This window comes from Pogona vitticeps, chromosome 2 (assembly GCF_051106095.1).
Source record: "Pogona vitticeps strain Pit_001003342236 chromosome 2, PviZW2.1, whole genome shotgun sequence".
Lineage (NCBI taxonomy): Eukaryota > Metazoa > Chordata > Lepidosauria > Squamata > Agamidae > Pogona > Pogona vitticeps.
This window is the reverse complement of record NC_135784.1, coordinates 85,037,482-85,061,539: the sequence shown is the minus strand read 5'-3', so window position 1 is coordinate 85,061,539 and position 24,058 is coordinate 85,037,482. Positions and strand designations below refer to the sequence as shown.

The following is a 24,058-nucleotide window of genomic DNA, read 5'->3' as shown; positions in this document are numbered from 1 at the left end:
CTGGATTTGGGGTTATGCAATAGTTGAACAACAATGAAAATGAGTAACTGCTCAAGCGTTTTCTATTTTGCTGAAATAAAACCGCAGTTAACGACAGGGATTGAAACGTACCAGCAATTCATTTATGGGTAGCTTTTAGATAATGAGACAATAGATAAGGTAGACCAAGCAGACAAGCCAAGCAGTGCATATTAGAAAGAAACAGTGCTTGGTGTGCATCGCAGGGTAAATGGTCACCACCAAATTCCAGGAAGCATTTCTTTTAATTTTAGTAGCTTTGTAAATTTGGCAAAAGAAGACATTTTAAACACACACAGCTCAAAATCAATCAATCAATCACAAGTGGCCACCAAGTAGCAGTTCTACATCTTTTTTCATTCAACTATCTCGTATATATATAAAAGTTAACATTAAGAAAGCCAGTAATAATTTAACAATGAAAGGGCAAATTGAATGACGATTGACCCATGAAAATCAGAGGTGGCACCAAGTAGGAGACAGGGAAGCTTATTTTCACTACTTTGGACTTTGTGGATCTCTGTCTAGAATCCTGTATCTCTGGCCAATTCATTAGATTTTGTTTGTTTTTCATTTTTCCAATTTTACCTTTATTTAGTCCCATTCTGCATCTATTTGCAACATTGTAAAAGTTCTCATAAAAAGGTGAAAGGATTTTTTTGGCTGTTCCTGCAGTAGTGAGGGTTTTTTTGTAGCCACTTTTGCCTAATATAAGCAACCAATGTTCATAAATTTTTAGCAGTCACCCACAGAAATTCATTTTTGTGTGTGTTTTTTTAAACTGGAGAACAGCATCACAAAACTGGGAGAAATGATGTTTTGAATAATATGTATTCACTTGGGAAGTAGAAATGAGGCAAGCTGGCATTAAAATAAAAGTAGTTTTAATTCCTCCGTGGTTTTTAACTCTTTAAGAATCACAGGCAAGAGACATTTGAACAAGAACATCAGCTTAAAAAAATTCTGAATCTTCTCATTTTAAGATGTTCTTTTCCCTAGCTTTCCTTTTACTCTCTGTATCTCCCTGTTTGCTGTATGGGCTGTAATAGCAGTTTACCTCACCTTGGTCAAAACAATACTGGATGAGTGTATACTGGCAGAGATAGAGACGGGCCAGTGCCTTGCAACAGGAGTTACAATGAGGACTAGTGTTCTGGAGAGCCTGTGGTAAGGAACAGTTCAAAAGAGAAAGCAAGACTTAATGATCAATGACGTTTTAGAAATATTGTTGGAATGTCACAAACACGTTTTCTACCCTCATTTAGAAATAATGTCACACCTGCTGGCAAACGGAAGCACTATTTAATGCACACTCAGAAAGGGGCATATGACAGGAGCAGACAACAGTAAGCAAATCCCTCCCTCTCACACACATTTATACCACCTGAGAAATCTTTTAAGACTTTCAGCTCCCAGAATCCCCAGTTTGCATGATGCCTGGAAATGCAGCAGCTCTGGGCAGGCGTTTGCCATTTCTAATGGCTGGCTGTTACCACACAAGCTAAACCAAGACAGATGGGTCAGCGTAGCTGATAGCAAAAAAGAGGACAGAAACAGATACAGATTGAAACTTAGGCAGGCCAGCCCCAGAAATGTTGCTGCTTGAAGCAGAATAGCAAAATGTTCCCCACCATTTCTTGAAATCAAGATGCACGTCACCCTAGGCCAGTCAGGTTATTTTGGCACCTGGAGAAAAAATTTTTTTAAAAAAATTCCACAAGTATTCTTTCCTAGCAGCATCATATGATCTGCCCTTTGTTGACAGCCAAAGTATGATACCTGAGGCATCTGCTTCACTCTGCAAAAAAGCAAAGCTTGACCTCAGGAAACTCCTGCAGGAAGAACAGTGTTAAGCTTAAGCCTTTGTTATTGGAGGCGAATCGAACTATGCACTACAGACAGCATGTCATTAGAAGAAGGACTTCTTCAAGTGCTGAAAGAGGTCTGAAGACAACCAGAGCTGTTTGCACCTCCTGTGGTTTACAAATTAGCAGGCTTGGTTTTGTGGTTAGTAATCAGGAGACAAAGATGGGCTTTGTGTTCAGGTCGGATGACTCAGAGGGAGTTTCCACTGACAGGCTGTCTGGAACTTTAGTGCTTGAGCCTGTGTCTCTCGGCAGAAAAGATGGACACATCTTAATACCAAAGGGGTGTAGGAGCACCAGCATTGAAGAACTGTCTCGGGGAAAGGGCAGAAGGCGAAACAAGAGGAAAGGAACAGCCATAGGCTAGGCTACTATATATGCAAACCACTGAGAGACCCTTAAAAAAGGAAAAGAAATGACAGGGAATCTTAACCTTAGATTACTCCATCATAAACAGATAAGGCCTGTAAGGATAGTTGGACCAAGAGGAAGGCCTCTCCTAATGATCTCAACACCCGGACAGGCCCATAAAGGGAGACATGGACCTTGAGATACCCATTTAGGACTTCATAGGTTAGAATCGGCACTTTGAATCATGTCCAGAAATGGATCGGCAGGCAGTGGAGCTGCTGTAACAAGGCAGTTATGTGATCCTTGTGTCCAGCCTGCTAGCTGTATGGCAGCCATGTTTTGGACCTGCTGAAGTCTCTGAACACTTTCCACAGGCAGCCACACATAGAGTGCATTACAGTAATCCAGCCAGGATGTAACTAAGGCATGTGTCACCATGGCCAGATCGAACCTCAAGGAATGGATGCAGCTGACATCATTGCTGTTTCCAACCTCTCTTACAGAAATCTGTATGTAAGTATGCCATCTTTGAGAGATGCTAATTTAGTTACCTGGGGTGTCGGGAGGGGAGAGGCAGGGTTCTGCGCTATTGCTTCAAAAAGGCCCTCAAGCACTTGCGTATTATTTGCATTTTTGCAAGCAGGTACTCCCAGATGTTGGAGGCACTTTTTACTCTTATAATAATGCATCATTGATTACATGAGCATACAAATTCAACTTAAATAGCTTATCCATATGCTCTTTATGCTGGATGAGCAAAAATTGGGCAAGAGCAACCAAAAAGAGAGAGATAAAAATGGAAATCCATGGTGCCACCAGATTATGACTGAAATTCTAAATTTAATATTCATGTTATGTTCCACATACTAAGCAGGTAACACATGGACATATTGTGGAGCCCAATAATCACCAACAACTTGACCAAAGGAACTAAGGAGAAGGTAAAAAAGAAGGACCTTTTCTGGACCAAGAAGAAAGACTCTTGCTGTACGTTAGGAACATGAGCAAATTTTCTGTCACCCGAAGTGTGAAGGCAAGAGGAGAAGGGGACGACAGAGGACGAGATGGTTGGACAGTGTCATTGAAATGACCAACATGAATTTACTTGACTGAATTCTGGGAGGCAGTGGAAGACAGGAGGGCTCTGGTCCATGGGGTCACAAAGAGTCGGACACGATTTAACGACTAAACAACAACAAAGTGTTCATAAACAACAGCCTATTTCATCAGATCTTGATGGAATGGACTTCAGATTGCAAAAGCTTATGCCTTAGTAATTCTGTTAGCCTTTTAAAATGCTGCATGGCACATCATCACTTTTCTTGCTAAAGACTAAGATTTTTGCCCCTTAGGAAATTTTCAGCTCTAGTATTTGAGGGCAAAGAAATGAATGAAAGGTGACTGCCAGGTCTCAGGACGATACCTATGGTAAGCAGGGCAGGAGGGGGAAAAATAATTTCCTGGTAGAAGTAACATGGATGGCTCAGCCTGGTCACATACCCCTTTGTTTTGCCCTCAGATGGCCTATCAGAGGTGCGACAGAATTGCTTGCTGTTGTGCAAGCAATAGCCCTAAAGAAACCACTTAGTATTCACACTGTTCCTCAGCACATGTGGTTTAGCTGTCCTCCCTTCATCTCCTCCCCTGGCATTGCTACCCACAATAAAGAAGCAGCAAAGGGGTTCCCACCTTCAGCTTGAGTATTGCAGTGGTGCCATCTGGTGGCTAATCTGTTGTCTGACAGCTTTTGTTTTTTTTGCTTATTTTACAGTCCTTCCTCAAAGATTCCTAAACCTTCAATTATTTAAAATAGCCCAGAGCTTTAGGACACTCTTCTGTTTTAACAAGATATTATTATGCTGGCTCCATAAGTCTAAAAAGCACACACTCTTTCACAATTGCTCTGGGCAGAAGTAGTTTATGATGATAAGGAGGATGTAGTAACATGGGTTTCACTAGGTTTTTGGACTGGGTACTCTGTAGCCAAGTCACATACAGACTGGATATTTCTGGGAGATTTGACCCAGGAAGATGCTCTCCTATGTTAAAGTGCTTTGTTTTGATTCTCCACACATTGTAATCAAGGAGCTATCAGATGTGATTTTCTAAAATTGTAACCTGCTGGCCACTACTACTTGCACAAAGGCAAAGGTGTTTACAAATGAGCCACAGTCCTTATATTCCAGAACAGTTTATTCTTCTTTATAAAACCTGACAAACAAATGCAGAAACCCTAAAAGTAGGGAAGTTTTCTTACTGGCAACTACTGGATGACTTGGCAGTTTAGCTTCCTACCTCCAGACAAAACTTATGGGACCACGTGGGGACCACATGCATGCAAGCTAGCCCCTAAGAACCGTGCCCAGCTTTCTCACAGGTACCCCCCACCCCACCTCGTGGCTCCCCTTCTGCTATGAAGCTGGGAAGCACAAGCGCCACCTCACCCGAGTGAAGCCTGTGAGGTGAAGGGGCCTCTCCGTGGGTGTGCCTCCTTCAGTGCCATGTGGTCCCAACACGTCGACTTTTTAATCGCCTCTCAGCAGCCGCCTCTACTGCTGAGCCCTCAGGCTTCCTGATTGCCAGGGGAGAGTCCAAGGAGAGCAGAGTGACTCTCTGGCCTCCTCACAGCTTCATGAGGCGAGCAACTTGATCCCTCCGTTTCCGTTCTCCTGCCCACACTTTGCTTTTGACACGGCACTTGAGCAGCTCGGCCTTGAAATCCTGGTGGTGCATGGGGCAGTAACCCTGAGGCTCACACAGCTCCTGACAGAAATGGAGATGCATCAGAATATACGTTTCTTTTAAATCTGTAGGCTCCAAGAAATTCACCCCAGAAATATAAAGTTGCAATAAAAACATCCAGTAAAGTTTTGATATGTATGTAGTCCCAGGAAACGAATTTTCATGAACCACTTCTGCCATACACTCATGATCTCAGGCACAATACCCACACAAGGTTACAAGATTCCTATAACACTATAATACATGCTGGGAGCTATGAATGTTGTTGGGTTGAAATCTGGAACAGCTACTTGGGTGCCTATAATTTACAGAGAGAAATAAAATTGTTCACAACTCCATCTGCAGCAGCTATGCGAGCTAGATCTTTGAATGTCCAAATCAGACTACAGGAACATAGATTGCAGGACTGCCTTTGGGGACAAACACAGGAACTTCAAAAACTTCAAATGGTTTGATAAAGTGCAGCTAGGTGGTTCACTAGGACTCATCAAATTATTCAGGGGATGGATTAAGTGGATAGAGGGAAGCTCTTTTCCCCCTCAGGCAACACTAGAACCAGGGGACATCCATTCAAATTGAGTGTTGAGAGAGTGAGAACAGAAAAAAGAAAATATTTATTTACCCAGTGTGTTGTTAGTCTGTGGAACTCCTTGCCACAGGATGTGGTGATGGCATCTGGCCTAGATGCCTTTAAAAGGGGGTTGGACAGATTCCTGGAGGGAAAGTCCATCACAGGTTAGAAGCCATGATGGGGATTGTATAATCTCCAGCCTTAGAAGGAAGGTACCATATTTTTCTGTGTATAAGACACCCCCATGTATATGACGCCCCCCCCACTTTTCTAATCCAAAATTAAGAAATCTAAGTGGGGCTTAGCAAGTGTAGGGGGAAAGAGATCAAAGCGCTGCAGGATCGCTTTGATCTCTGCTTCCCCTCCACTTGTTTTCGTTCTCTCCTCAGTTTACATCCATGTATAAGGTGACAGTCAATTTTTAGTCTAAAGATTTTAGACAAAAGTATAGTCTTATACATGGAAAAATATAGTACATCAAAATGCCAGATGCAGGGGAGGGGTAACAGGAGACAGGTCTCTAGTTGTCTCGTGTGCTCCCAGAGGCATCTGGTGGGGCCACTGTGAGATACAGGAAGCTGGACTAGGTGGGCTCTTAGCCTGATCCAGCAGGGCTCTTCTTATGTTATGTAAATGAAACCCTTCCCATCAATTTTAGCATACTACTACTGATGATTGTTGTGGGTTTTTCGGGCTCTCTGACCGTGTTCTGAAGGTTGTTCTTTCTAACGTTTCGCCAGTCTCTGTGGCCGGCATCTTCAGAGGACAGCACTCTGTGCTCTGGTAACACTGCTCTGAAGATGCCGGCCACAGAGACTGGCGAAACGTTAGAACAACCTTCAGAACTTGGCCAAAGAGCCCGAAAAACCCACAACAACCATTAGATCCCGGCCGTGAAAGCCTTCGTGAATACATACTACCACTGACTTTGGCTGTGTGTGGTTTCAGAAACAAATCAAAATGCTGGTTTCAGTCCTTGAAGTCCTCTATAGTTGTCACTGTAATATCTCACACTTGGCTGCTTCTATACAAGCCAAAGTGCTCCTTTTCAAGGGCAGCCATCTTAGGCTGCCTAGGTCTTTCATAGACTGGGTAACTAGATCACTTATCTGTATTTGAGTTATTTCTGTGCTACGATTTCTACATAATATTTCTAGAGATATACACCCCTGAAAAAGGTCTATTTGTCTAAAATGCCTTGAGATACAGTCTCTCTTTTGCTAGTTGCTTTCCAAGATTTAAGGAACTGGAGGCAGGGACTTCTATGTGGTGACACTCCTTCAGAAGAACATATTCCCCTTGCAGTGTTTGTCTAGAACCTAGGTTAGTGCATTTTAAGTGCCACATCAATTTGTCCCAGCTTTTAAATGAATGACTCCCAATTACTTCTTGGGGGGTTTATCAATATACATTATAATGATGTCTGGTGTTTTCTGGCTTTCGTTACTATACATAACTGTATAAATGTTTTGCGTTACATCATAAAAGCACTCTGAATGTTGAACAGAAGCCTCCTGGTACAGTGGTTAAACTGCTGTACTCCACTCATGACCGTTCAATCCCACGTAGCCGGCTCAAAGTTCACTCAGGCTTCCAAACTTCCAAGGTTGGTAAAATGAGTACCCAGCTTGCTGAGTAGGTAATGTGCAGCCTGCATAATTAACTTGTAAATGAGAGAGTGCTATAAGTGCTATGATGTGGTATATAAGCAGCATGCTTTGAACACCAAAGTGTTCAATAATGGGCAAAATCCTATTGGTGCAAGTTCACATAACCAGGTTAGAAGGCCATAAATATTTAATGTAAAAAGATGGAAAGTTTCCTACCCCCATCCCCCTTTCAAGTTTTAAGTCTCCTTCGGCCTTCCTTTTGCCACGAGGAACTCTTTGAGAGCGTCAGGAAGTGAGGGTGGGGAGGAAGACTTTAATAGTAAAAAATGTCCTGCTGATTCACTGCTGGTGGTCCGGATCCTGGTGATGATTTTTTTTCTTTTCAAGACTCCACTCCACCCCTGCATCCCAAGGCTCTCAAAGGCTTCCCCAGGATGAAAGGGGGCCCAAGGGAGCCTGGTAATCTGAAAGGGGAGGGGGGAATAAGAAACTTTCCATGAGTTTAAATTAAATGTTTCTGATACATGATCCAGATTAAGGTCGTGCAACAGGATTTTGCCCATGGATGATTAAACACCAATCTTTAAAGGGTGATAGAAGCAACCAATCCTTTGAACAATGTGACAGATAATTATGTCACAGCGCTACAAACCCTTAGGTCAACAGTCTTGTTGTTACCTTGTATGTGGAGAAGAAGTCCTTGTAGCCGCCCTGAAGGACATAAAGTTCAGGATAGTGCAATGCAGGATACTCATTCATGGCTCGGTCTTCTTCCCTCAGGTAGTGACACCTTTAAACAGTGGCAAGGTCAGAACAGTAAGTAGAAAGGAAAAAAGGAGGCACCTTGCAAACCACCTGGCCAAACCCTGTCTGTTCTCCTGCTCTCTCCCTACTCCCCGGCTGCCTGTCTGGGACCTTCACTCACATCTTGGGGCCCCTCTCAGAAGAATATTCGCAATGGAACACGAGGATGAGACGCTTTTGCGGCGCTGAGGGGAAAAGAGGCTTCCTCAGGAAAAAATCAAAGAGATCCTCTTGCCTGTGGATGTTCAAAGCCCCCTGCAGTGGGAGACAACAAGAAGGGTCCATCAATAGTCCAGGATAACAACCCTCGTGCAACTCCCAGACCAGTTGCTTTCTTGGTTAGGGTTCCTCTGGCAATGAGCCCTTCACCTTAATATGACCCACATGATACTCATAGGGGTAACGACAGTCAATGGTGAAGAACTTCTCTATAAGGCTTTGGAACTGATCTTGCAGCAGAGCAGCCATCTACAAGAAGAGGAGAAGAGCACTCACATGTAACACAAGTACCATCAGGCAGCTTTGCCTTCTTTGCAAGGCCGTTGTGAGAATAAAATAGGCAATGGAGAGAGAATCATATACGTCACCCACAGCTCCTTGGAGGAAGAGAGGCAGAAAGTATGACATAAATAGAAGTGCAGGTTCTTTCTCTCCCACTCAATATATTCTCATTAATGTTAAGGCCCGATCCCTTCCCCATCTGAAGATCTACCCTCTTCAGGGTTAGAGGACAGGTCTAGGAGGCACTAACATAATGTTGGTGTTGTAGAAAAAAATTATATATATATATAAAAAACCACTTTAGGAAACAAACAGCAAGACTTTCAAAGAAGCATCTGGGATTTTTACAGAATGAAGCAACAGCAAAGGAAGGAGGTTGGGAAGCCAGTATTCATTCAAAGTAGAAGAGAAAGAACAAGTATGTAAAGCTAAGAACACATACGGGGGAGAGGGAGGGAGGGAGAGAGTAGTAGTACTCATGGCTCACAGTCTCAGCAGAGATGTATTTCAGGTCCTGATGCCTCCCTGTTACTGTTGGCAGTGCATACACCTAGAAAGACATAACCACATTGTGTTTCTGGCTTTGCAGAAGCTTCAAAGGCTCCTGGCACTTCTAAGCCTCAGGTAGACAGATTCTGGGTTGAAGGTGGTGATCCTATGTTCACTTCCATGGGACCTAGCAATGGTGCATTCACTAGGGTTCCTTCTGACCAAACAGCCAGAATCCTACATTTATTTTTAGGTGTGTCAGAGATGGGTATTCAGGGGTGCCCACATCCCCTTGGTAGGTACTGCTCTCTTGAGGCTGTCAGGTTGGCGAGTGCCTAAATAAGACTTAAGTATTGCCTATCAACATGCATGCGAAGCTTCCCAAATGCTTGGCGTTGACTCAGGCTTCGAGCAGCATAGCGTAGGAGCAAGTGCTATTAAATACGTGGAAAGTGTGCTTTTCCCAGCATACGCTGTTTTTTTCAGATATCTTGTATACATTCAAGCTCTACATGGCCAGAGAAGGTCTGTTCTGGTACACCATGTCAGCCTTCATTTCCCACCACCCCAAATGTTAAAGGAGCCAAAAGAAACCTACACTAGAGAAATCTCCAATCAGTTGCCTGATGCCATAGTCTTGATCAAGTGCCCTGATGATTTCCATGTCAGAAAGAGAGACCGTCTTCTTCAACAGCATCATCTAGAAGGAAGGTGGCAGTCCTCAGTATGATGGAAGCAACTGAGTCACTGATACTCTAATTTGTGTGGCTAAAAAGAGACTAATACGTGCAATATGAGGACTGACTGACCAACATCTACTGCCTGCTAGCAACACCTTACCAGGACTGTTACTCTACCTTCAGGATAAGGGTCCTAGAGCTCAGACTTGAACCAAGCAGGAGCTTACCCCATCTGGCTCCTCTTGGACAAGGTTGTTGTTTTGTTTCACCTTGAGGACAGTTTCATCGCTGTGGACCTTTACTGGCCTCTTCTGCAAGGGCTTGTTCAGTTTTTCTGGCAGTGATGGGGAGCGGAAGAGACGGCTCTTGTTCATGGAGACCTGCTCAAAACCACACATGAACGAGAAGACTGTCAGGAGAAAGCCAGGAAAACTCTCACAAGCATTTAGAAGGCATCAGGGCTCATGTGCTTTAATGGTAAGCAGCATGAGTCGCAGCAGGATTTTAGCCATTCTTTGTTAGTTCCGGAGTGGGAACACACAATTTATGGGCCAGGTAAGGCATTTTTGTCTCTCCCCCCCCTTAAGTGTGAATGCTATACTTTGTACAGAATTATATACTTTGGCAAAATGGGACCAAAGGCAGATTGCAAGAGAGTTAGAAAGAAAAATAGACTTCAAATACAATAAAGCTAAAAATATTAAAATAGAATTAAACTTATTCTGTTATTTAAATACAATTAAAACACCTTAAAATCTCTTAATTAAAATACTAATAGTCCTTTTCCTAACAAAGAGAGAAAACCAAATCCAGGTGTTTGAAGCTACTAATTGCCAAAGGCCTGCCTAAAGAAAAAGAGTTTTGCCAGCTGGTAGAAGAAAATAATTGTAATTACTACAGGTATTCGGACATGGAGCTTGGTTTAAACTTTGTACTTGCCTCACTGACATTGATGTCCTGGGTAAGGAGGGGTCCAGAGAGCAAAATAGCCATGCTGGAAAGGTGATCAGCAAGTGGTTTCTGTGGAACAAAATGAGGTAGTCAGGTACACAAGAAGCCAGAGCTCTCTTTCACATTTAGGAGTAGTATGTAAGAGGAGTTTTCAGCAGGCATTGCTTGCCCTGCTCTCTTTTGGATTTTTCACCGTTCTGTATATGAAGGCTAGGAAACAATTAACCCCTTATGTTTACAAGAGCACAGTGCAAACTTCCCTTTAATACCACTATTTATATACAATTTAGACTGCAATCTTGCAGCCGGTCAGCTGGTCCCCAACAAGCTGCAGAAGTGCCACTTATGCCCCTGGTACGCTGGCTGAAAACCCCACTGAGAGTTGTACTGCTAGCAGTGTTTTGCTAACAAGTGTTTGGGGGAAGAGAAAAGGACAGACTGGGGAAGAGCTGGGATCTACAAACCCCTTGTTCTCCGAACATGCCCCTCCCCCATGGAAGAAAACCTATGCTGCACCTGGAGCAGATGCTCCACTGTCTCAGTGGTGAGAGGTAGAGGGGTGTCTACAACAAAACACAAAAGGGGAGGAAGTTTCTTTGCAAAACAAAAGGCAACCCATGTGGACAAAACATCACAGTTCAAGAGTTCAATATCACTCGTGAATTCACTGATCAGGACTGAGCATGGAGCAAACCCCTTCTCAAATTCCACAAGGCACTCCTTTGTTTCATAACTTGGAAACCTCAACCCCTTACTGTATTTTAAGCAAATACTTTAGAACCCTGGCGGAGGGAAATGACGATGGCTGGAAATAAAACTGGCCTGCATCTGCATCCTGATCAGCACAGTTGATTACCGGGGAACCTTCTCATCCCCTCCTCACCTCTGCTTCCTCTTGCTCATCAGGACAAAGCTCTGAAAAGGCACCTGGAATTCTTGGTGGTGCCACTGTAGCGATTGGGCTGCCAAGATCTTTCATCTCCAGCCTTCCTGCTCCCTGCCAGGAGAAAAGGCCCACAGCTATCACTTGCTCCTCCTCATGCAGTAACAGCACTTATTCCAGGTCATTGGCTACTGACACCAGCGACCATTTCAGTTTCGTAGAATATATGGATGTCTCCTAGAACTGCTAGCTCTGAAATTCTATGGCTTGTAGAATCCATAATTCTGCTGATTCTCCAATATTCTTGCAGGTGCAACTGTGTGTGTGTGTGTGTGTGTGTGTGTGTGTGTGTGTGTGTGTGTGTGTGTGTGTGTGTGTGTGTGTGTGTGTGTGTGTGTGTGTGTGTGTGTGTGTGTTTTGGGTTTTTTTAGGTTAGCCATTCAAGACGCATCTGTATGCAATGGCTCATTTATTCCTTCTGTGACACACACCTCTTTAGTAATAAACATCACTTGTGATGCACACACATACCCCCACAACAACTGTTGGCACCTAAAATCTAACAATGCAGAGGTCTTACTCATGAAGGGACCACACTATGGCTTCCATCCACCATCACTGCATGCATCATGCTTCTCCCCCCCACACCGACAAGGCTTCATCTCCATTCATGCCTATGGGGAAGGCGTCATGAGGCATAATTAATTCATACAACCTGTAATTTGAGCCCGTTATTACGTGTCTTGCACCCTGGGATATTTGAGCACAGATCTGGCCTCTTCTCTTTATGACAATCTTTCAAGTATTTGAAATGTCCTATCATTTTCCCCCCAGGGCTAAATATGCCCAGTTCTTTCAGACTTTCATCACATCGCTTGATTTCCAGTCCCCTGATCATCCTTGCTGCCCACTTCTGAGACTGGCCCAATTTGTTGGCATCCTTCTTAAAGTGCAGTGTCCAAAATGGGACACAGTACTCAAGATGAGGCCTAACCTGTTATGAATAGAGGTAGTTCTGAGAGTTCTTCAGTCAGTTCCTTCAACACTCTTGGATGCAGTTCATATGGCCCTGGAGATTGAATTTGTTCAAAGTAGTAAGCAATTGTGTGACTATTGGTCAATCTCAAGCTGCAATCCTATTCCCTCCATGTGTACTTCATAGACAACTTTTTGGGAAAAGATTAAGCTAAAGTAGGAATTGAGCACTTCTGCCTTTTCTTTGTCATGTGTTATCATTTTTCCATCCCCATTGAGTAGCTGAGCCGCTGTTTATTTTCTCTGTCTTTCGCTACACAGGTATCTGAAGAATGCTTTTTCATTGCTTTTACGAAGCATCTCTTGCTAACTTCAGCTTATTCTCAGCTTTTGCCTTCCTGACACCATCCCTGCAATTCTTTGCTAACCATTTATCTTCTTCCTTTGTGGCTTGGCCTTCCTTCCACTTCCTACACGTGTCCTTTTTATTTTCAAGTCCTCTTTGAGCTTATTGTAAAGCCACAGTGATCTTTTTGCTGTCTTCCAGATTTTTTTTCTTGCTGCAATTATTTGTAATTGTGCCTTTAGTAGGCGTCCTTCAGTATTGAGAGATTATGGTAACGTGCTCTGAACAGAGGTCTTGGAACAGCGTCTAGTGTGGCTGAGAAGGCCAGTTCGAGAGTGATAATCCCTTCCACACTGAAGACAAATACAATCTGTCCCCTGTCTAGCTCCCTAGTTTTGCTGGTTTTGGGACTGCCTCTTTGCCTTGGCCAGCTGGACAAGTGTCTCTTCAAAATGGGAGAGGCCATGATGCATCGCCTGCCTCCAGGCTGAATGCTCAGATGTCAACGTTTCCCATCTGTTGAGGTCCATTCCTAAGGCCTTCAGATCCCGTTTGCAGATATCCTTGTATTGCAGCTGTGGTCTCCCTCTGAGGTGCTTTCCCTGCACTAATTCTCCATACAGGAGATCTTTTGAAATTGTGCCTTTAGAATTTCATTTTTTAGAAACTCCCATCCATCTTGGATGCCTTCTCCTGTTGGGATCTCCTGCCATGGGACCTTACCTATGACTGGACTCGCTATGATTTCCAACCTCAGGTAGATTAGAGCAGCTAGTAAGAATATAAAGTCACCTCCACTGCATCATAGCAGGCCTGCTGTGAGATGGGTAGTCTCTTCTGGAACAGCAAGGACTTTGCCATGTGCCATCCTGGGTGCTTAAACGGCCTTCCTTCCTGGGATGAGGAGAAGGGAAAGAAATAGTCTTTAGCACTGAGAACTGACTCTAATTTCAAGATCAAAAATTTTCAGGAAAGATAGTGTTAGGCAGCTTGTAGTTGTCCACATGGGATAGCTACCTCAGCCTGCTGGGAGTTGCAGTCCAGCCATGTGTTCCTCAGCCAGGCAAGCATCACTACCATAAAATGGAGACCATGTGCTCAGACGCCGTGCCCTTTGGGCCTAGAACACCGCAGAGAGCCCATTCTGCCTACCTGTCGGTTGGTGGAAATACCCACCTGTGGCAACAGGTACTCACATTCTCCTTGTTTAAGGAAGGACTGCTGATCTCCCTGCTGCCTCGGCGGATGCCGCTTGGGGTGCTGCACAGGACCTGGGGCTTCAGTGCCAAGGGGAGGAAAATTATCAGCGTTTGCTGCAAATACTGATTGTGACTCTCAGAGCAGTGGCAACCGGTGCCCAAGATTATAATGACCAGTAGTGAATGATTGCCCCATCTTCCAAGAACTGGTCCAATCCCCTCTGAAAGCTATCATCACTTCCTATGGTAGTAGAGCTCAGAGTCCAACTATGCACTGTGCAAAGACCAACCTAACCACATACATTGACCAGAGAAGAAAACACAAGCTGCTTGTTCCTCCCTTTGTTGCCTGGCACACTCGGTTCCAGAGCTGGCTGTAGCCCTGCAACTAGAAGGTAGAAAAAGTGCTCTGCTTCCCCCACCCCCACCCCCGGGCCCTCGAGAAACAAGAGCTACTAACTGGTAATCCACCAAGACCATCACCAAGGGATGGTCTAAACTCCCCTAAAGTGCCTGCTTGACATGACTTTGAGAAACTGCCCTCCTCTTCCTTTTCCTTCCACCCCTTGTCTCTTCTCTGTGTGCCTCATTTCCATAGACTGTACCTCTAGTGGCAGAGCTCTACTTCTCTCTCTCTCTTTCTCTCTCTCTCAATTTATATGAGCTGCTTTGGGAGATAATGCTCGAGTGTAAAGAAGGGTAAAAAAAATACAGCGAGAAAATAAATACATTCCATCCGATGGGATAGATGCTCACCTGGAGCTGCTGCACACATTGCCTCCTTGAGCCTCTGTTGGGAGAAAAAGGATGTTGGAGCACCCTAGTATGGGCAAATTAGGCAACAAGCCCCCAAAGGTGCACTGGGATGACAACATTCGGCAGACAGAGATGTTCCCCAGCTCACCCATTTCCCAGGGGGAAGAAGACAGGCTAAGGTTCCTGGCCTTCCCAAATCTCACGAGATGACTTGAAAAACATGATGCCACACATCCTCTAGCTTATTAATAGGGCAGGCCCATTTTTATGAACGGGATGCACACGCAAACTATTCACTCACTTTGCCCGAAAAAATCTGCCTGAAATCCTGGACAGTTACTGCCGGACAGAGTTGGCAATATTGGGCTGGGGGACCTGAGGATCTGACTCAGTATAAGACAGCATGCAAATAAGCAGCAAAATGCTATGAACTTCTTCAGTTCATAGCAAGTCCAATGGGATCCTCAGCGCTGAACCAGAAATTACCAGCTTAGGAGAAGTGAGCAAAATGTCATTTGGAACTCGTCAGAGGACAGAAGCTACAAAAGGAATCACCTTACTTTTAAAAAGGTTTTAAAGCAGCAGATAAGTACATTCCCACTCCAGCCAAAGGGCATATTTCACAACATGCTATTCTTCAAGCCAGAGACAACTGAGAGGAAAGTCTTGGAGATCTTGGTAAGCTTTGCTCAAGAGACCAAGCATTTCCACAATGTGCTCCAGATTCACCGGTTCTCCTGGAAGCTTATAACTCAGGCTCAAAAGAGGAAGCAACTGTCATCCATGATCCCTCATTATTCTCAGGTTTCAAAGCAGAGCAACATTTAAAAAAAAAACAACCCTAAACTAAACAAAACAAGTCAAATACTACCCTGTTTCCCTAAAAATAAGACCTAACCTGAAAATAAGCCCTAGTAGGGTTTTTCAGGATGCTCGTAATATAAGCCTACTCCCCAAAATAAGCCCCAGTTAAGTGAAACTCCACCCTCTACCATTCTGCAGCAACCAGAAGAAGATGGCATGACTGTATTTGAGTAAAAGTAGTTTGTTTTACATTAAAAAATAAAACATCACCTGAAAATATGCCCTAATGCATTTTGGAGTAAAAATTAATATAAGACCCTGTCTTATATTTGGGAAAACATGGTATTAACCTCTAGAAATGTGTACTATAGGCAGAACTTACTGGGGATCTTCAGGACCTGTTGAGCTCTTCTGACCTGCAGTGGGGCAAGAGAAGGAGTGGGGAAAAGAAAGGATTCAGAGGTAAAAGAGAACGGATGGAATGAAAGCTAGATGTTTGTGATCAGAGGCAACCATGAAAATATCCCATGGGCTGCGTGGGCTTCTTTTCCACTTTTGTGGCTCCTCCAAGACACCTTTGCACCTACTTTTTTAATAATTAAAAAAGGGAGCATTGTTGCTCTTGGAAGCCTTTAGAAATGATAAGTGTCCTCTAAAGCAAGTTTTATTTCAGGACTATGATGTTTCCATGCACTCTATATACCCTGAAAACCAACTGATAGGGCAGACCCCAATCGTTTTGTATAAGGAGAGGCAACATGGTCTTCTAGATGTCATTCAGCTGTAACTCCCATCATTCTCCAGGCCAATAGGGAATGATGAAGGTTGCAGTTGCAGACCAACAACATTTGGAGGGAGGGTCACCCCTTGGCTGCCTGCTGTAGTACGAATGATTCTTAAATGCAAGGAAACGAAAGAACGGTGTTTTCATTTGCAGCAGCTTAGCAATCCCCTTGCATAGGCTTCCGGGCTCCTGCTGGTCCTACTATTGCTGCCAGCTGACACACCCCCCCCCCCGACAGTGCATGTTGGAGAGAGCACAACACTGCTCGATGGCAACTGTGAACTTTAGATTGGTACATCTGGTCACTTTTTAAAAAACTGCCATTTGGAAAACTTCATGGGAGCATGAAATACGAGTTTTTGAATTGAAAATGAGGCTGTCTTAGCACTGAGTTTATTTAAGAGTCTAATCCAGCCTTCTCCAACCTGATACCCTATATATATTTATAGGGAATGATGGGAGCTATATTCCACCATATCTAGGTGATGCCAGGCTGCAAACAGCTGACCTATGCCCTTCAGCATTCCTTATCTGTTCTGTCTCATAACCCCAAAACAGAAGGTCAACATAGAAGGACAAAGATTAGAGAAGACCTATTTCTTAATAGAATGTAGCACCAGGGCTCCTTGCTCAGACTCCTAGATAATACAGAGATACAGTAGTACCTTGGTTTGTGAACGCCTCAGTTTACATAATTTTTGGTTTACGAACCGAAATGCATAAGAAATAAAGCCCCGGTTTACGTTGTTTTCTTCCCCCCTCCCCCGCACTACGAAAGGGTTTTCCCAGGGTGTACTGCACCTATAGCGCCACCCCTTTTGTAGCACAATTGGAGTTTCAGATTGCAAAATTTCTGTACTATACTTATTCTACAGAGCAGAGAGGATGGTTCATTTGGATTGAAGGTGCATTGTTGCTGTTGTTGTTTAGTCGTGAAGTCGTGTCTGACTCTTCGTGACCCCCTGGACCAGAGCATGCCAGGCCCTCCTGTCTTCCACTGCCTCCCGGAGTTTTGTCAAATTGAAGGTGCATTAAGCCCCATTAAAGAAAATCTAACCAAAATGGCTTCAGCAGTTCAAGTATCCCAGCTAACTGGTTTGAACAACAGAGTAACATAAAGGATGAAACTGGCTGGCAAGCTGGCCGACAGTGATAAGGGACACTCTCATAGATCAAATGACTTTTTTTAAAAAAGCAGCAGAAGGCAATGCTGCGGCAGTGGTCGTTACCAGTTTCCAGTGTTCCTGGGGAGTGGCTGAAGCTAAAGGCCATTTCCTCTTCCTCGTTACTGAGATTGGACAGATCTAGGCAACGTCTTGGAGTATCCCTGCAAGAATAAAACTATAATGTTGGTGCAGAGAACAGGCATACAGCTGATACAAATTCTGTGTGCTGTCGCAGCTAGACCATTGGACTTAGGCTCAAATAGTACCAGGTTCCAAATTCCCACTGAGCCATGAAACTCACAGGTTGTTCAAGTTGTTATTGGATCATTCTCTCTCTATAGAACTCAAGGAGTCATTGTGAGGATAAAGATAAGCTGGAAGAGCCATGTTGGCCGCTTACAGCTTGTTGGAGGAAAAGCAAGATATAAAAGCAACTAATAAATTAAAAGATCAATTTTCAGTACAAGTTTTTAAAAGAAAACATAAGGCTGTTTCAGTTGTACCAGCTTTGCAGGGTTTTTTTTCCAAGACTTCTTCTGCTCTATGAATTTTTAGGCAAAGAGACCATTCTAATCTGCGGCTGGATTATATTGGGCAGCCATTCTACAAGACATCACTGGTGAAGATGACTAAAATGCCACACCATCCTACATTTTAAATTATGCTATTGCTACTTTTTCTTTAAAAAAATGTGTTTCCTTCTTGTTACAAGTTACCTTGAGAATGTTTATACTGAAGACGTGCACAGAAATCAACTACCTAAGCAACAGAAATACATGAAAACGTTTTCCCCCCTAACAGCTATGATTATTTGAAAGGAACTATTTATTTATGAAAAGCAATTCAACAATGTGGTTTAATTCATACAAATGGGATCTTGTGATGTAGTGGCTAGAATTGGGTTCAAGGCTCCATTTGGCCGTGAAGTTCATCAAGTGATCTCAGGGCAGGAACATTTGCTTGCTGTGAGGATAGATGTGGGAAGATTTTAGTCTAAAGTTCCATCTTGTGGCTATTAAGGGATATATCAGTGGTGTTTAGCATAATCAAGCTATTGTAGTATAAAGATGCATTGTTCTATGATTCTCTCTCTGAGCATGTGTGGAATGTGTAGACAAGATAAGTTTCTCGACCCTCTTTGGCTAAATCTTCTCTTTATGTAAATGATGGTACTTAATAAAAAAGACATGCCTCCGGAGAAGAAGGTAGACATTTTGCAGACATCTTCTTCACCGGTGACATGCATCATAACTAAAGACTTTCCCCACACTTTTGTATGGTACCAAAATGATAAAGATCATAAAGTCTTCAATAATCATATGATAAGAAAGACTTTGTTATGGATTTGGAATAAGACACAAAAGAAAATGTAGACTAAAATTCCAGGGTGGGTGTCACCATTCGAAGCATTTATACAGCCAACCTTAATGGACTTAACAAAACTTTTGAGGTATAGAGATTTGCTTAAGGACTACAGAGGAGCTAGAGGAGCAGAAAGCCTTTCTAGATTGGTGGATGAGATTACAACTAGACTCCAGGTATGTAAAAGATAAAATAGTGGACTTTTATGAAAAACAAATGGCATTTGATAAATTAGCGTTAGGAATAGGTGATAAAATAATTTTTTAAATGTACAAATATCTCCTAAATATGAAAATGGAAGATGAAGTGCTAAAAGATATGATAAATTGGGCACAAAACCTTAGTAATATTAATTTAGAAAAGTGGGCACAAATTTGGCAGAATATTAAACTCATAAAATCAGTAAATTTAAAAAAAAACGTTTTATAGATGGCATATGACTTCCGCTAAACTGTCTAAAATGTATGAGAATATCTCCAACAAATGTTGGAAATGTAAAATCTAGGAGGGTAATATTTATAATATCTGCTGGACATGTAGGGAAGCAAAAATTATTAGAGATCAGTACATGAAATGTTACAAAAAATGTATCTTGTGCAATACCATTTAAACCGGAATTGTTTTTATTGATTATTATGCTTGAAATTATAAAGAAATGAGATATTTGATAATAAATGTAGTTACTGCAGTGAGAATACTATATGAGAAACACTGAAGAAAGAAGTACTGTCTCTTGAGAAGTTGACAGAAAAGATACTGGAAGTGGTGGTGATGGATGTACTAACAGAAGCATTAAATGAAAGATAATTTCAAAAAGGACTCAAAAACTGGGAATGATTTTATAATTGGATTGGAAATATGGATTGGAAAGTATAGATAAAAGAAGAATGTGAAGGTCCAAAGGAATTGAGAGATTAGATACTTTGGTAAAAATTGCTAAATTGTTTCTTTTGTGATCTTTCTTTTTAGAATAATTGTGGAAGTGGATGTAAGAATATTCTTTCCCTCTCTGGAATTTTACCCCTTCCCACTCCTTACCTATCCCAATTCCTATTCCCTATTCCAATTCCCATTGAAAATGAACAAAATATATAAAAAAATTACGATTTCTGTTCTGAGTACATTCATTTCTGTGGCGCTTTTATTCACCATCTTTGTTCACTGGCCCCAAACTCACATAACAAATATACACACACACTTTCTGGAGATACCCATCAGAAAACATAACCTTCAAAACTACCTAATATGACTTACATTGTACGCACTCCTTGTATTACTCATGTAATCTTACAAAACAATGTACTGTGAGAAAGCGATTATTTTCCATTCTATAACGGTATCCTGAACAATTACCCTGCTAATGTGCTTAGATTCCCAAATTCCCGGGTTAAATTCATGACTGGGTTGAGATGCTGTTCTGGAGTAAAAGGCAGCAAGATCTCGGCTTCCTGGCACACATTAAACATCATCCTGCAACTCGACTGGCACTGATGGTGTGAGCAAGAATGATCAGTCTCTCTTTGAGGAAAATTCTCAGACATGATGAGCAAAACCTGTGGAGAAAAAAGTTTTTTTAAAAATATCTTCCTTTACTCTTACTATACGCAGAGACACTTAAAATGCAAATACATAATCATATCACATAATGAAAATAACAGTCAAGAAAATTGCCAAAAGCAGCAATACAAAAACATATTACATTTCGAGACAAATTTTGACAGCAAGATGGCCTTTAAACATATACAAAATCCTTTCAGCAACGACTGACATTTGTTATGTGTTTAAATAAAAAAAAAACAGATTCCCTAAAGCTAAACCAAGCGAAACGTGACGGATCAGAGACCGAGTTAACTAGTTCTCGATTCTTTCAAATTGGATTGTACAACGGCCATTATCTACGTCCGCGCTTCCAGACGTATATAACCCCGCGTGTATCCCTGCAAGGACATTCGCTCACCCGGGTACCACCTGAAACGGGCGGCGGCGGGGCGGCGGCTACCCCAACTGGCCCATCGCTCTCAAACCCAAAGGACTCACATCCCTTCCACCCACCCAGGGCGAGGCCGCCTGGAAAATAAACAGAATCCTGGGTCCTTAAACCTGCCGCCAGGTCGTCAGCCAATCCCTGCACACCGCCCACAACCTCAGCCAATCATCGAAGCACAGAAGAAGAAAAAACACCCGGCAACTCGTTTAACAGCATTTTAATTGGAAAACGTTACGTCGCCGGGAATCTCTCAGATCCAATAGGAAAAGAACTGGCAGACGGGGCTTTGTTGTCACGCTTGTTATGGTTCGACGGCCGCTGAGATTTCCGCCCTCTTTTGTTGCCCTTTGAAGCCCAGCCAATCGCTTCACAGAGACAAGGCCGTCTTTTCTACCACTCCGTGTTGATAGGCCGGGGGGGAAAGGGGGTGTTTCAAACCCCGCCCTTCCCACCTCCTGGAGGCAGATTTAAATTGTGGGAAGCTAATACTAATAAGGCTCCTTACGTAGGCTGATGCAAACGATGCAATGTGTGGGTCCTGCACCGGGTGGCTGGGCTGCTGTGGCCAACAGGTATCTCACCTCTTGAATTCCGAGGCGGCAGAAGTTTTGTATTGGTCTGAGGACGCTGGAGTAGTGGCTGCAAGGGGTTCTGTTCTTTCGTTCACATTACTGGATGCCGCAGGGGTGCAAAATATACAGCGGTTTGCTTACTAGCTGTAGGGCATCATCGCAAAACAATGTTAATGCCAGCTGAAGATTATGGGAAAAACTATTCAGGACCACAAGCCTTGGAACATGAAAATTATTCAAGACGTTCTTAGCCTGCTTAATCCCCCCCTTCCGTCATCCATAATCATAGTTATAGCTAAAAGTGTGCAGGTTTGTGTCACAACTGCTACAGTTCTCAGGAGATTATTTCTGACTGTAATTTGCAATAACCAAGTAAGAGATAAAGTAAGGGGATCCACCTCTATACAGAGCATGAGCTGGGATACAAAGCTGAAAGTAGCTTCTATCTTTTAAATTAGTCCTTTAGGTTAGGAACTTGGTTTATGAAGGTTTTAATGAAGATTTTTAGGTGTGTTAGAAAGGAATTGTGTAAAATACCATGAGAACTTTTTTAAAAGTGTATGCCATTCATTGACTTTTAAAGGATAAAGCAAGATACCAGAATGTAGTGAGAACAAAACTTATTCTCTTGCTTAAATGCTGGTGTCATCCCGTAAATTTTTGCTTCTTCAGCTGCAGAAATTCTAGAATGCAGCCAGCCTTTAATTAATTTTTCCATTAGATGTTGAGCAGACCCATAATTTTTCATGGAAGAGGAATTTGTTGTGAAGTTCAAAACAAATAAGAATATCATGGAGGCAAGAGACACATGGGTGCAAGGCTGCACAATGCTACACTACACACACCCCATGCCAACAACAACCATGTAGCAATGGCAGCAGATGAAGGCAACATAGATTTAAATTAGATTCAAACTGGCCTTGCTGGGCGAGCACCAAAGAGTTATTTTCTCTGTGTGTTATTCTGATAAAGACTAAGAAAATAATTTCCTTTAATATATTCTTATTTTTTAAAACTTAGATATTTTAAAAGATGCATTCTCTGACTTTCCCCCACCCCAATGTGCCTTTTTAGGCTATAAGCCTAAAATTAAACAAGCTGATGTTGCCTGATTGGAAATGGCTGTCTGATTTTATTCTGGAATTAACCCTTAACTGAGATAAACACCAGCTGTGATGAACACATGCTTCTGATTTTTTCCTAGAGATCTATAAAAAACTCTGGAGCTCTTAGAGAGATATTCAGGCATCAGACTCTCGGGTCCAATAAAAGTATCATCTGCCCTTGGTAGTCTGTAAAGTGTTACAATATTTTGCTTTTCTCCATATTTTCTTTTGCCAATGCTACTTATTTGGAAACTGCTATATTTTATTTGGCATATGGACTGCAACCTATTTTATCAGTGCCATTCCACAAATGATTATGCCAAATAAAATGCACTAACGGTTCAAAAGTGCTACAAAACTTTCAGCTGCGCCAGACTAGCACAGTTACTGCCCTCTTAGTTTTTTCATATTAGTATATGCTATCTATGATTAAAAATTCATTGCAGTAGATGCCTTGAGTGGTCAGGAAGTGTAGCTGGAAACAGGCAATGTTCAATAATATAAAATACATTTATTAAATTTAAAAAGGTATGTGTACCAAGCTTGCTATAATAGCTATTTTTTTCCTGCCGGCAAGTCTGGAAAGTTTGTACATCCCCAAACATGTGAGGCTGTGGCCTAACACTGTGTGATTCAGGCAACCCTGCGCATGACAAGGTTTATCCATTCCTTACAGATACAATTATTATTAAAATTAGTAAATGTTTTGTGGGAAGACCAGAAAAGGATAACTTGAGTTTGGAAACTTCATCTGTTCGAAAAGTGGCAGTCAGATCAAGGGATTCCTATAGTGTTTAATACAGTCTAGCACACTGGTTCTTAACCTTGGGTTACTCAGGAGTTTTGGACTGCAACTCCCAGAAGCCTTCACCACCAACTATGCTGGCTGGGGTTTCTGGGAGTTGCAGTTCAAAAGCATCCGAGTAACAAAGGTTAAGAACCACTGGTCTAGCATGTTGCATTTGGAAGGAGATGTAGAGTAGAACAATATAAATGTGGACTTTTCTTCTCAACTTTGTATGTTTAAATTAGAATTCAGTACAGTATAATAAAAGTCCACAGAAAACACCTTATGTTTGTCTCATAGCTGCTGGACAGCCTCAATAATGTCTAAAACAGGAGGTTTAAATCTTAAATTGGGTCTCAAATTAGAACAGTTCTCTTGCTGCTGGATATCAGCTAGTTAGTTCCTCAGGGATTCTTGTCAGTATAATACAAAATTTTACTTTCCCAAGCTATGATCTAGTTTGCAGAAACTACTTAAAATAGTAAACGTCGTTGAATAAAAGGTCATTTTGATTTCATGGTGGATAATGTAACAATAGTGATTGCTAGACTGAGGATTATGACATCATATCTGTAGATGGTAATTCATTTTCGTGGTCTGTAATCAAAGCTTAATTTTCTTGGAACAGGCCTCAAGCTGAGCCCTCCTCTCCTGGAGTAAAGATGGTGAGTGTGGGTGTAGGCACAAGGCCACATTGGGCAAGAGAATCCAGGCCAGGAGGATCTGGGTGAGTTTTATTAGGGGCGCTG

The 24,058-nt window shown here is 42.5% G+C and overlaps 2 protein-coding genes across 8 annotated transcripts in view; one reads left to right on the top strand and one right to left on the bottom strand.

Annotated features, from left to right (window-relative positions):
* Positions 1-4,409: 4,409 nt before the first annotated feature.
* On the bottom strand, positions 4,410-20,997 carry CDC25C (cell division cycle 25C). Of its 6 annotated transcripts, none has more exons than XM_020789916.3 (16): positions 20,815-20,997; positions 20,211-20,410; positions 17,559-17,656; positions 15,928-15,961; positions 14,742-14,775; positions 13,983-14,063; positions 13,579-13,680; positions 11,466-11,579; positions 10,571-10,651; positions 9,859-10,011; positions 9,550-9,651; positions 8,905-9,012; positions 8,331-8,429; positions 8,083-8,216; positions 7,836-7,947; positions 4,410-4,997 (listed from the first exon to the last, which is right to left on the bottom strand). In XM_020789916.3, the coding sequence occupies exons 2-16, from the start codon at positions 20,396-20,398 to the stop codon at positions 4,857-4,859; spliced, it is 1,581 nt and encodes a 526-aa protein (XP_020645575.3). In that variant the 5' UTR covers positions 20,399-20,410; positions 20,815-20,997; the 3' UTR covers positions 4,410-4,856. The 6 variants fall into 6 exon arrangements, with proteins under 6 accessions (XP_020645575.3, XP_072845990.2, XP_020645583.3 ...); XM_072989889.2 differs by having other exon boundaries at positions 20,910-20,995; XM_020789924.3 differs by having other exon boundaries at positions 20,895-20,965.
* Positions 17,690-24,058, top strand: part of LOC144586772 (oocyte-specific histone RNA stem-loop-binding protein 2-like) — an 8,750-nt gene continuing 2,381 nt past the window's right edge. Inside the window, exons 1-2 of one of the 2 annotated variants that reach the window (XM_078385536.1) lie at positions 17,690-19,033; positions 23,938-24,036. In XM_078385536.1, the coding sequence (XP_078241662.1) occupies positions 19,011-19,033; positions 23,938-24,036 (122 nt within the window). In that variant the 5' untranslated portion in view covers positions 17,690-19,010. Of the gene's footprint in view, positions 19,034-21,196; positions 21,417-23,937; positions 24,037-24,058 lie in introns of those variants that run through there. The other variant, XM_078385535.1, reaches the window with a different exon arrangement.

What these genes read in the sequence shown, in the direction of transcription:
- CDC25C (XM_020789916.3), bottom strand. Translation starts at nt 20,398, where the DNA reads ATGTCTGAGAATTTTCCTCAAAGAGAGACTGATCATTCTTGCTCACAC. An exon ending in CCCAGGAACACTGGAAACTG is followed by an intron (nt 15,962 to 17,558) that starts GTAACGACCACT and finishes GCCCCACTGCAG; the next exon opens with GTCAGAAGAGCTCAACAGGT. An exon ending in CTTCCTTAAACAAGGAGAAT is followed by an intron (nt 13,681 to 13,982) that starts GTGAGTACCTGT and finishes TCCTCATCCCAG; the next exon opens with GAAGGAAGGCCGTTTAAGCA.